Raw genomic sequence first — 13,053 nt, forward strand, 5'->3', positions numbered from 1 at the left:
AGAGAAGTTCCAAGGGAGTGAATGGAAGTTGGTATTTGTCTCGTGTCTAGGAGTCTAGTCTGAAGAGGGGAGGGCAAGACGTGCAAAGGAGGAGAGACGTCGTCAGCTCCATGGCTTGGCCGTGTCGCTTGTCGAGATGATTACGGATGTCGGGATCGTGGAAAGGGCCAAACGGCGGCTGGATGGAGCTAGACCGTTAGACCGAGCGGGCCGTGTGGCGCACCCCCGAACATCTGGTTCGGCGCAGTTAGGACCGACCGATGGTCGTGGAGCTGTTGCTCGAACTTCGCATGTTGGCATCTTCATGTACGTTTGCTCGCTGTAACTGTGTCTTCATTCAGTGTATCCGGCATGTGCGTCAGAATGATGATTACTGGGAGCAGGCTCCTTCCAAGCTAGCTCCTCTCACGGCGCAACAATATTCAAGGTTTCGCAACATACTGATTGACTTTTCTATGACATGCATTGCAAGAAATCAAGAAACAAACTCGTAACCTAAAGGAAATCTCGAACAAAAGGAAACAAAGAAAACCACCGCCTCCTAAAGACTCCAATTCAAGACCAAAACACACATGGAAACCCCGCCTGCTCACTCTTCGAAGAGTATCTTGCATCTTCCATCCCCTAGTTGTTGTCCCAAATGTTCAGGCTCGAAATGTCTGGCGTTGAGCCGTCTGCGGTACTACTACTGGTCATACTCCAGCCCATTGGGTATTTTGCGTTAGGCTCTCGGAGCTGTCTGACAATGACTGGCGACTTATCCCTATCACGCACCGCGATCACTGCCCGCACGATTTCGTACTTCGTCGCAAAGTATTCGTCCATGGTCCACTGGAAGTTCTCGGACAGGTCACTAACGCGGTGCGCGATTTTTACACCTGCACGTTGCTGCGGTTGCGAGCTCATTCCAAGCTCGTGCTGGAAGTAGCCCCACCCACTGGTATCTGACTGCTCGATGATGTAGGTGTCGTTCGTATCTTCGATCATGGGTTCGAAGTCCTGTAGCAGCCAGACAGAACCAGGCTTGCCATCTTCGTCTATAACAACGACCATGACCCAGTCCGTCTCTTTCCAGGGTAGTTTGCCATCGTCAGACCGGTGCTTCGCGGCGACTGCTTGCACCTGCCCAATTTGAAGGCATACGAATCCAGTGAGATCGTTGCCTCGTACCACACTTTCGATACTGGAGTCACTGAAGGAAGACTCATCTGAACCATCCGAGCCCTGCCGCCTGAACCGGTGCTCCTTTTTTAGATCCGTGAACTTGATTCTGTTTCCAGATGGTATGTTGATTCCAATGACTCCCTCCCTGGCGAACTTGCGTGGGTCGTCATAGAAGACGATCGCATCGTCAGGTTCCATTACTGCCAAGCATGGACTCACAGCGTAACGGTAATCCTCGTGAGTCCCAATAGGGATAGACGGGTAGGAGTATGCGCTCTGTCGTTGACGCAGCTTTTTGAATGATGCGTCGTCCGCGTAATTGGTTTCGGAGAGAGCGCGGATGTAGTCCTCAGCCGTTTTAGGTGCCATCCGAATTTTCTCATCCTCTTTGTGTACCCATAACCAAAACTGCTCTTGCTTCACAGCGTCCTGCAGGGCGTCTTCTAGAAGGTCGCCTTCATCGGTAAACTTGTCGTCAGGATGTACTGGTTCCTTATCAACGGGCGCCTTGCCTTTGTCACCGGTATTGTTCTTAGGGTCGGTAGAGGCGGTGGTGTCCATTTCCTTCCATCGGAGCTTCTCTCTCTTCGCGAACATCCTCTCTCGGATGGCCTGAAAATCCTTCGCGTCGCTGGGATCCCAAGTCTCTGGGTACTTGAAATCCTTGCTCTGGTACTGTTTGGCGATCTTCTTCGCAATCTTCTTGCTCTTCTGCTTCTGAGCTTGATCCGGGGTTGCCATGGTGAGCGGTACAGTTCGAGGAGTAGGTACAGCTGCGGTTGTGTTGATAGTTCTTCCGAAGCGAGAAATTCAAGGTGAGGGAACAAAGTTGTGTGGGTGAGTAGACAGGGTTCGTGTGCGCTCTTAATATATACATGGATGACGTAATATCATTCACTATCACGTGCCGATTGTAAGCCTTGGCTCCGATGTATCGCAACCATGGTTCGCAGGCAAAATTAAGATTCTCAGCCAGAGATAAGTACAGTCATGTGCTTTCGGTGCCTAGAGGAGGGAATGTAGGATGGAACTTTGCACTTCTGTGCTCGGTTATTCTTTACACCGTTCACTACATAATATACAAGCTTGGGCTGTGAAGTAGAGTACACAACGTAACACAGAGACAGTTATGAGAGTATTACGGACTAACTGCAGTTCGCGCTGCAAGTTATGAGCTAGATTACAATATCCGCGCCTTGTGACAATGAATCGCCTTCCGATGCATCTTCTACTAGAATGCCATGGTACTCTTCTTCTTCTTCAAAAGCTTATGTGGTAAGCCTTTTGCTTTTCCCTTCTGCTGGGTAGAGCTGGCCATCTGTTGCTGATCAAACTGACGGCATTGAACTGCTGTCAGTCCCTCAGCGCACTGGTGGTACCACGAACACCTCCTTCCCCAGTTGTATTCGCCCAGATGTTCCAGGGCAGCTTCGTTGTTCGCTGACATGTGGTCGCTCAGTACACTGTACTGGTAGTTACACTGACAACGGTAGCAGCAGAAAGTCGGTTCGAGCGTCTTGCTGATTGCCAGGCCGCGGCAGCTGACTTGAGCGACGTGAGCTTTGTGGTTGTCATCTTTAGTCAGTTCAAGCAAGACCTGTTGTCGAACAGATACGATTTCTGCTCCAGGATGGTCGTTTAGCAGCTCTGTCTCGCGGTCAAATTGGGCGTCGTTGGCTGCTTTCACTTTTGCAACCCAATCTTTTCCGAGCCCTTGCTCCCTGATGGATTTGTACACGTCATGTGCCCAGGGCCACTTCATTGTTTTGTTGGAACCGATTAGCGGCGTGGTGCCTCCGACTATCCATTTTGTGGTCGGCTTCAGTCCCGCCTTCGGTGCGTATGCGTGTTGACATATGAAAAACATAGCGGGTTCAGCGGCGCTGGGAGCGTCAAGCTTTTGAGTGAATTCGTTGATCCAGAGACGGGTGTCTCCAAACCGGCCTAGGTGTATGTCGAGAGCTTTCTTTACGTCCGCCTCTGACTTCCAGGCTGCCATTCGCTTTTCGGTTTGTGTGTTTGGGGGGCTCTTGAAGATGACTGGAAGGGCAAGCTCTATGAGCAGCTCCTGGTTCGATCGCGTCGGGATAGCTCTCCGCTTGCTCATGTCCTTCATAGTATCTAAAGCCCAGTCTGCAGGGGCGCTCTCCTCGCTCTCCTCGCTCTTCTTGATCTTCTCGATCTTCTCGATGAATCGATGGTGGCGGCTGACCTCCATATAGGCGGCATCATAGATCCGAAGCGTAGATCTGATTGCGTCACGCCAGGTGAATGCTTGTTCGTCTCCAGTGGCTTTCAAGTAGTCGACATGCTCACCCTGGTTTTCCATTATGGCCTCTTGCCGATCTAGACTGTACGCCTCGCTCTTGAAGAACGACTCTTCCGCATCCTTGTTCTTCTGCTCTTTATCTTCGGCTGACGGTGAAGGATCCGCGCGAGAGTGGGGTGCGGTGGGGGATGCGATGGGGGATTCGACTCCTCTGACCTTTCGAGGCAGCATCCAGTTCTCATCTTGGAACTCCTGTACCGAAATTAGCTTTTGACTGCGCTCAGGTGCTACATAATAGCGATTCAGAACTTATTGGCAACATACCTCTTCAAGAACCTCAGACCATTTCTCTTGGATATTCTCACGGATCGCCATCAGTGGCTCGTGACAAATCATTTCCAACTGCAGGAGGTTCGACTCCAAGAACTGTAGCGCAACCGGAGTCTGCTTCTTCGGCCAGAATTGTGGCTTCATCTGTGATGCGGTCCACCGAATCTGATCGGCTATGGCAGCGATCGCTCGGATGGTCTTCATGTGGCGGACGATCGTTGTTTCCTTTGAAGAATTGATATCTATTTCAAAGTTCGGCCAGTTCTTTTCGGCGTATGCTCTTGGTTCTGGGTATGGCGATGCGCGAGGTAGATTCTTCTTTAGCCGGTCAGGTGTCCATGGCTTAGCTGAAGACATCTTGGAAGTTCAAGCACCGACAGATGTAAAGAGAATGGTGTTGAAGCTGAGGAAGATTGGTCGGTGCGAAAATTTTCAGGTGTTTGCTCAAATTCACTGTTCACTGCTCGATGATTCTCGAATACCCCCTACGTTCCCGCAAAGATGCAAGACAACAGCGCGGAGGTCTTCACCAAGATCCTGCTTATCAAGCCGTCTCCGAATCTGTCTACGTATCCCTCAAACGTACCCACGTTCCTCCGTATCTTGCATGATTTCCCGCATCGAAGGAGGCTACACGAAGGACGTTGTCATACGGAGGTTTTAGCAGCGAATTGTAGAAGTAACCGTCCAGCAGCTCTACTGCTGCATACTGTGAAACAAGGGCGTTTAGGAAATACACCTGCATTGCGATCATGTACTGTGTTACTCAACTGCGTTGTGCCTGCATTTCGGCACCACGCCAACCTAGGAAAAAACTGAACACCCTGGAGTCTACGTTGCTGTTGGATCACCTACTTGGTAGAGTTTTGTCTTAATGTAGTCCTCAGGCCTGTTCAGGTTTTTCCTTGTATGAGGTGGCACCAGCACGTTCAACAAAGCAACTCATCAGCAGCTCAATCACTGTATGCCTGAAAGTGTTGAAGTCGGTCCTCTCAATCACCTCAGCGCATCAACACCGCACACACAAGCCACACATAACACACGCGTCCAATAAAGTTAAAAAAGATATATCATTCGCGCAAAAGAACCCCAGCATTAAATACCCAACATCATCATGCGTCATACGCGCCCACTGAATCCTCCCCACGAATAGTAAGTAAGTAGTAATTCCGAAGCAACACACCCCCCCTTTCCATCCCTCCCAGAAGTTCCAGCAACTAGACCAGAAGACAGAAAGAAGAAGACACAGCTTTGCTCCTAACAACTTTACAAACACTGGGAGTTCCCCATCATCATCATCATCTGCGGCGCTTACTTCCCTCCCGTTGTCGTCTTTCTCGTGCGCGCGTGTCGTTTCATGTGTCTAATACCAAATTTTCGCTCGCTGTGCTGACAAAAGATGCTAAAGTTCATGCTTCAATTCCTTCTTCAATTGTACCGTGGCCGTTCATTCCGTTGCCGTTCATGCCCATGCCGCCGGTGAGAGCCTGCATGGCGTCGCCGTTGCTCTGGCCGTTGGGCATGTCGTCGTCGAACTCGAGCTTCTCTTGCTGCGCAATGGCTTGTTGCGAGACGATCTCTGCGAGGCGCTTGAGGCGGGGGGTTTGCAGCCCTGTCGATTGTATTAGACGTGTGCCGATGGTGCGGTAGATGGTTGAAAGAAAATACTTACAGGAAGGCGTGTATGTCTCGAGTGCTGTTATCACTCTTGGCTCCGCGATTTCGTACGGGCCACTATCCTCCATGTCGACTGCGGTGAGGAGAAGAACGTCGCTCTTCTCCGTCACACGCGACGCGACGGCCTTCATGATCTCGCCGTTGATAGGCTGCTCGTAGTCGGCTACCAGGTACTGGTTCAGCAGCTTCTGGATCTGGTTCGGGCTCAGCATCCAGCAGATGTCCTGAATAATCTCAATGTCGTTCAAAGTAGCCTTCTTCAGCTGGAGCAACTTGGTTGCTTGCATCAGATGCTCAAGTTGCAGTGTGCCCTCTGGCATGTCATGCGACTTGCACCACTCCTCGATACGGGTGATGTTGTAATTGATCTGCAGACCACGCTTCCATGAAAGGAAGTTGCGGCGCATGAGCAAGTCGTTGAAGGCAGTGACACCCACCAACCTCAGCAACTCGGTGACACACTGTGTGATGATAGAGTCTTCCAAGTAGTAAGCCTTCATGGCCTTGTAGACGCTGTTGAGTAGGGTGAGTAGGTTGTCCATGCTGTAGGCAGGGGTGTTGCTGCCCTGAAGGAGCTTTCCTAGGAAACGGTTGCTCTCGTTGGTAACGAAGCCGGGCAGTGATTGCGACTCGATGATAGCAGGGATGATCATCTTGTGCAGCTTCTTCTTGAGCACCTTCATCCAGGTGTGGTAGATGTTGAACTCGAGACTCTCAAGATCGTGCTTGACAATCTCCAACAGTCTGTCGTACTCGTAGTTGTCGGTCTTCTGTTGCTCGTACCAGTCTTCAGCCAGGAAGACGAATGAGAGCATCTCGTGGACGTTCGACAACCAGAAGGCACCTGGGTTGATCGCGTCTTCGGCATCGTGCTGCATGACCTCTTGTTGGATCGACTGCATAACGTTTGCGAGGAAGCGCTCTGATTCCTTGACGAAACCGTTGTTCCACATCTCGGAGGTGACAAGGTTGATGAGGTAAGCTGGGAAGAGAACCTCCTTATCGGTAGGTGGGGGTGTTGTGGTGGGCGATGGGATCTTCAGGTTCTTGATCAGGCCAAGAGTGACCTCATCGTTCAGCATGTCCTCCTCAGCAAGGATGTTCTCAAGCTCAAGCTCGACGTTATCGAGCTGAGCAAACGTTGAGCCGGAGAGGTTTTGCCTGTGAATGGTGGAACCAGGAGCCATGGAGACAGGTCGCGGGTTGTATTGTTCGCTGAATCGGTTGATGTCGCGGGTGTCTGGTCCAGCACTGCGCCTCTTTGGCTTCTTCGACGAGACAAGCTTGATCAAGCTGCTGGGGGCTATGGCCGTGGAGTGACCGTTTGTCAGCTCACCAGGCATTGGGCCAGATCGCTTCATCAGTTCAACCTGCTCTTGCAGCTCGGCGAGTTGCTGGCGGAGCGACATTTTTTCGGTCTCAGTGACATTGCTCCTCCTCTTGGATTGCTCCAGGTCGTCTGTGGTCCTCTTAAGCGACGCACGGAGTTCCTTCTCTTCTTCTTGAAGATGGCGCATCTTTGCGGTGCTCTCTTCGTAGCTTGTCTGGAGCTTCTTGTACTCGTCTTCCATCTGGCTGAGCTTGGCAGCGGTGATACCAGCCTGGTTGGCTTCGGCTTGTAGCTCCTTCTGGCGGTTCTCGAGTGTACGGCTGCGCTCCTTGTACGATTTGATCTGGCTCTCGTAGTTCTCCACTTGAGACTTGAGCGACTTGTTCTGCTCCCTCATCGTACCCAAGTTCTGGGTAAGCTCGACAACCTTGTTTTCGAGCTTGTAAGAGATGTTCTTGAGATCGCGAGATTCGGCGCGGAGGACCTTGTATTCCCTGCGGGCCTTCCTTCCCCTCCAGAGCTTCTGGACAGTGATGATGTCGTTGATCTCCTTCTTGTAGGCGCGGATGTATCTTTGTTTGCGCCAGTTGCGTTGGATCATGCGAGCAGCATCTCCAAGTCTCTTATCCAGGATGTTCTTACGGAGCAAGAATCCCTTTGCGGCAGCCTCAAACTTGATAAGCGAGTTTCGGACAACAAGGAAGCGCTTGCGGTCCTTGCTACCACGCCAGACTCTCTGTATGGTGGTTGCAGCCTTGACCTGCCTGGCCTCCTCGGCTCGTTCCCTGGTCATGTAGCCCCTAGCCAATGATTGCACGTGGATGACAGCCTCGCGCATCTCGAGGTAGATACGGCGGTAGTATTTGGCTCGGAGGTTCTTCTGGATCATGACGGCGGCATCGTTGAGTCTGGCTGTACGCAAGTTCTCGAGGAACGCAAGCATACCAGCGCGGAAGAAGATCTTTGTCAAACCCATCTGGTACTTGTCGGTGCCATCGTTCTTGCCGGCACCTAGTGCCTTCTTCAAGATTGCCGTGGCCATGTTTCGGATTTCGGGCGTCCAGTCAGCGGATCTGACCAACATGTAGTAACGCAGGGCGAATTCCTCATAAGTCCATCGTGTGGGGTAACCGGCGCAGCTGATCCTGACAGTTTCGAGAACACCACAAGCGCGCAATTGGCTGAGAACCATGGGTCCATCAAATTGCCAAGCAGCCTTGGCCTCGTTGGGCTTGATACATCGGATATAGTGGACGTCGGTTGAGTTGATGGTCTGCATGAGTTCGATAAGAGACGATTTGAAGATACCACCGAGTGTTGGCTTGCGGTTGGTCGCCATCCTTCGACCAGCCGACATGGCAGTACCTGGCTTGGACGAAGCGCTGGTAGCATTCTCCTTCTCTCGGATCGACGCAGCAACATCCAAGACTTGGGTCAAGAACTTATTGCTTGCAGCCTTGAGGACCTCCATGTGTTCGTCGGGCACAGTATCTCTGTTCTTCTCGATGAAGCCATCAGATTCGTACGTGACATCGATGGCGTAATGACAGACGGTGAAGGACGACTTGCCGAACCGGGGCTTCTTGTAGAATTTGTGCTTGTCTCCGGAGTAGTTGTGGTGTAGCTTAGTAACGAATTGCTCATCCGAACCCATGGGCAAGCGCGACTCTTCGTCTAGTAGAGACAAGATACCTAGCTTGCCTTCAATAAGATCGATACAAGGCTGGTTGTCGGCGAAGTCGATGAATGTCCAGTCGATTTGTTCGCGCATGTACTCCTCCTGCTCCAGCTTGAAGACGTGAGCGTTAAACTCTTGTTGCAATTTTTCATTAGCGTAGTTGATACAGAACTGCTCGAAAGAGTTCTTTGCGAAGTGCTCGAAACCGTAGATATCAAGGACACCAATGAAGGTGTGAGCTTGCGCAATAACCTCTTCGGTGGCCAGACTCTCGTTTGTGCGTTCGACCAGCCAGTCGAACAAGCTGGAATAGATAAACTTGGCAACGGAGTCTCGGACCACGATGGCCTGCTGCTGCGTCAAGTTGGAGACAATCTTCTCTCCTCTGGTAATGAGCTGCTTCTTTACAATCCACTTGGCGAAAGTGTTGGCGTCAATTCCTAGCAGCGAACAAGCCTTGACGAGAGAAGGCTCAGCTGGGTCGAGATTTGAGTCTGTCCGAGTTGCTGTGATCTTGATGTCTCCCATGTGCAACAGCGCCGCGAGCAGGCGCCAGATGCCAGCTTGGGTTTCTGGCGGCACACCGATCTTGGTCAAGGATTGTCTTGTGGCCTTGAACTCAGCCACGTCGTCCATACCCTCAATCACAGGCGCACTGCCCTGGTTGAGGTAGCTGAACTCCTCGACCGACTTCAGGGAGAGCTCTTCGCGCTCCTCATCCGACGCACCGGCTACCAGCTGGTAGAAGACGTGGTAATTCCGCTCCTTAAGCGGCTGAAACACCAGTCTCGACCGTTCCAGCAGATATGTCCTGATCTTCGCACCAATAATATCCGTCTGCTTGTTGAACATGATCTCGATGTATTTACCGAAACGCGAGGAGTTGTCGTTACGGGTGGTTTTGGCGTTACCGAAGGCTTCCATAATGGGGTTGGTAGCCAGAATCTGCTCTTCGGTCTCGCTCATCGAGTCGGACTTGCCTCTCCGCTTGCCTGGGTTGTCCGGGGACTCTCGTGTGGCAAAGTATCGCATGATGTATTTGGCGCTGACCGTCTTTCCGGCTCCAGACTCTCCAGAGACGACAATGGTCTGGTTCTTCTGGTCTCGCAACATGTCGCTGGTAAAGATTAGTCACTGCCATAACGGGTGGTGGGTCTGAGGCGCGGGGAACTCACGCGAAGGCTTCTTCAGCAATGGCAAACAAATGCGGAGCGCCATAGGATCTCTGCTTGCCAGCGTAGACCTGTACCATGCCGGGTACGTATAGGGAGTCGACTCGCGCAAAGGGATTTGTCGCGATCAGGACGATACCCGAGTATGTGTAGATCTCCTTCTGCAGGTAACGCAGCTTGATGGCCTGGAGCACTGCACGACCGTCAGTATGCCATGTCTTCTGTGTGGGGTCGGGCGACTGTACCAGCCGGCTCGTTCAGATGTGACAGGTTCGTAAGGTCATCGCTGGCCTCGAGCATGGCCGGGTTCATCAGCGGAGGGAGATTGGGGTCATTGCCGGTCTGGATGGCCAGTATCGTCGTCTCGACGGATTTGGTCTGCGCAGCGAAGCATCGTTAGCTGCCGTGTCCTGCATCAATATCATGCCCGTGGGTGTGCGTACCTCGCCATTCTCCAGCGTGAACACCAGCTTCACTTTGTCTCCCGCGATCTGCTTGTCCGTCACCTCGGAGGCGACCCAGCCCTCGGTGGTATCGGGCTGCCATGCCCGGGTGCCGAGGTCGTAGATGTGAGCCATGGTGGGTGGTTGTGTATGGGTTGTCCCCCTCCAAATGGCGGTGCGGGTTCAGGGTCCAGAGGCGGCTCCCTGGTGGTGGGATATGCTCAGCTCGCTAAGTCGGTGCGGTCGCTGGCTGCGATGGGCGGTCGTGGACGTCGTCAGCGTGGGATGTCGCTGCAGTCACAGGGCTCGATGCATCCCTGGAGGAGAGGAGGGCAATCGTGTGGGCGAAGTTATGCGAACTGCTGCCCGCCGTGTTGTCGACTTTCTCTGGTCACGCTAATCGCCTCTCACCGCCAACATCCCGCCAACCCGCACAGACCAGCTCCAGGGGGCCGAGCCAACCACCACCGCTCTGCCACCTGGAACCGCGCAGACAGGCGTCTCACCATATGCACCTCCTCACTTCTGCATCCCAAGTAGCCTCACCAGCTTGCATCCGATCTGCAGCCTCACTCGGCGCACCTGGAGCAGCCTGTGACGCTGTCTGGCCTTCCAACGTGCTGCGTACCACACCCAGATGCAGGCCGGCATTCTTACTCGCACTGTCCCATTCCCCACCTGTCATCTAAAGCGACAGTCCTTCCCCAGAGTTTATGCAGGTAAACTCCCTGGACGTTTCGCCTCTCGGATCTCTTTCTTCGCGCATCCGTTCTTGCTGAACCCGGTCAACTGAAACATGCCGCCTCAGCATGATACGTGGGCGTCACGACTTCATTGTACTTCAAAGACCAGGAATTCGGGGCTTCAGTAATCATCGAATCGACTAACTGCAAAGGGGCTGCATGGCCATGGCTCGGTCATACCCACCATAGCGTGAGTAACTCCTTGGATATCTCCACACCTGGCTGTCGTCGTTCTCCACGAGCTCGCTACTCGCTACAAGTCAAAGTGACCTTGTGTAACCATCACGCTGGCAAATTTCCACCATGTGACTAGATGAATATTGCCAAACACGTCCAATGATATTCCGTTTACCACAACTTACACGCACTTGTAGCGTTCAGAATGTACTTGCCCGAAATATCACATTGTACCTAGGTACTTAGGTATACCGTGACCAAGACGTCACATGAACGATCACGTGCGATAGCGCTTATCCAGGGACGCCACTTCCAAGGTTGGGCTGGCAGCCGCGGCTGCCTACAACCAAAGACACTTTCTCTCAGTCGTACCGGCACCTGGGCACCTTGTTGTTACTCACTACAAACTAACCACAACTTTGCCAGCTCGGGAGATGCTGCGTTCCTCCAGGCTACATTTCGTCTGTTAGACCAACCCAGGAAAAGCGACCTCGGGAGCTTCTTCTGTCATCTGCATCCATCCCACCTACTTCGAGCGACATGGCAGAATTGGTCGATGTACCGGAGCCACTTCACCCGAAGAAGAGCCATGTGTGCGATCGATGCTTATCCGTATGGCCAGGGGTTCCGTACCAGAATCAGGGTTCGGAAATCTTTGGGATTGAAGAAACCGCGAAAGAGCTATTGGACTCGGCTTGTGAGGTATGCCAGATACTCGGAGTGGCGCTGCAGATACATCAGAAGCAGAAGCCAAGTATGACGAAACCCGTGTTACGTTGGGAACGCTGGCTAGGCCACACAGGTGAAGTCGGCTTCTATGACTCCGATGGCACCAGGGAGGGAGATCATCGCACAACCGGAAAGATAAAGATATTGTGTCTTGAACCTTCCCTTGCTGATGATTGGAAGCATCCAAAAACAGAGGATCGGAAGTACCTGGAAACAGAGGATCTTCGCATTGATTTCGATGCAGTCAGAGTCTGGCTTGAGCAATGCAGCAAGTCGCATGATCGGTGTAAGTTCAGTACACAACAAGAACCTCGAAACCTGAAAGTCATTGACTGCACGCAAAGAGCTGTCGTCGAGGCGCCAGTAGGATGCCGATATGTGGCGTTGTCGTACGTATGGGGTGGGTTGAGTCTCAAAATAGACACAAATGCCAAATTTCTGCCTCCTGGGCTGCCTCGTACCATCGATGATAGCATTGAAGCTACACTGCTTCTCGGATATCAGTACCTCTGGGTTGAGTGAGTTCTTCCGCACTACATTTAGAAAGCAACTAAGCTAACGTGTCGCTCATAGTGCCTTTGTGAGTAACAGATTGATACGTCGACATCTCTAACAAGAGATTAGTGTATACAACAAGACGACGCAGAAGACAAGCATCGCCAAATTCAACAAATGGATTCTATTTACATCGTAGCAGAACTCACTCTGATCGCTGCAGCGGGCGATGATCCTTCATTCGGCTTACCAGGTGTAAGTAGAGAGCGCAAAATGAGGAATCGAGACGCTACTGTTGGTAATATATGCGTGTCATATTGTCCACCTACAGTTCACAGTGCTATAAAGCATTCTCGGTGGTTCACACGAGGATGGACGTTCCAAGAAGGCTACCTCGCGCGAAGGCGGTTATATTTCACAGACAGAGCGGTATTGTTTGTGTGCAACCAGTCGCAAGAGTATGAAAACTTCCAGGGTTGCGTGTCCCATTTGAGTGCCCATCTACTCGATGGTACTCTGAGTCCGCAAGCCTTCGGGGCCACAAGCGACGGGTCTAGCGGGCTTGGCGAGATCATGCGATTGATCGAGCAATACTCTGCTCGCAGACTCAGCTATGACCATGATGCCTTAAACGCCATATCCGGCGTTCTGAACTATCACCACGCCATGATCCCCCCTATCAATACTTTGTGGGGTATACCATACCAATTAGCGCCAGCCGGGCAGCATGTCATCTGTATAAACTGGACGCATAACAGAATCGCCACCAGACGATTGGGATTCCCTAGCTGGTCGCCACTTGGTTGGGATGGTTCTGTTCGTTTCGCAGGCGTTTATCAACAATTT

The 13,053-nt window shown here is 52.1% G+C and overlaps 3 protein-coding genes across 3 annotated transcripts; all 3 read right to left on the reverse strand.

The window, feature by feature from the left end:
• Window positions 1–624: 624 nt before the first annotated feature.
• On the reverse strand, window positions 625–1,905 carry J4E92_007843 (uncharacterized protein; the record flags this gene model as incomplete). Its single annotated transcript, XM_051499204.1, has 1 exon — window positions 625–1,905. One exon carries the CDS (start codon window positions 1,903–1,905, stop codon window positions 625–627), a length of 1,281 nt encoding a protein of 426 aa, XP_051350453.1.
• Window positions 1,906–2,395: 490 nt separating this feature from the next.
• On the reverse strand, window positions 2,396–3,967 carry J4E92_007844 (uncharacterized protein; the record flags this gene model as incomplete). The annotated part of the gene is made up of 2 exons (XM_051499205.1): window positions 2,396–3,685; window positions 3,758–3,967. 2 exons carry the CDS (start codon window positions 3,965–3,967, stop codon window positions 2,396–2,398), a joined length of 1,500 nt encoding a protein of 499 aa, XP_051350454.1.
• A 1,205-nt stretch (window positions 3,968–5,172) lies between these two features.
• J4E92_007845 (uncharacterized protein) lies at window positions 5,173–10,198 on the reverse strand (the record flags this gene model as incomplete). Its single annotated transcript, XM_051499206.1, has 5 exons — window positions 5,173–5,375; window positions 5,436–9,565; window positions 9,624–9,813; window positions 9,866–9,998; window positions 10,064–10,198. The coding sequence occupies 5 exons, from the start codon at window positions 10,196–10,198 to the stop codon at window positions 5,173–5,175; spliced, it is 4,791 nt and encodes a 1,596-aa protein (XP_051350455.1).
• Window positions 10,199–13,053: the final 2,855 nt, after the last annotated feature.

Source organism: Alternaria infectoria (assembly GCF_024043175.1).
Source record: "Alternaria infectoria strain BMP 0036 chromosome Unknown scaffold_14, whole genome shotgun sequence".
Lineage (NCBI taxonomy): Eukaryota > Fungi > Ascomycota > Dothideomycetes > Pleosporales > Pleosporaceae > Alternaria > Alternaria infectoria.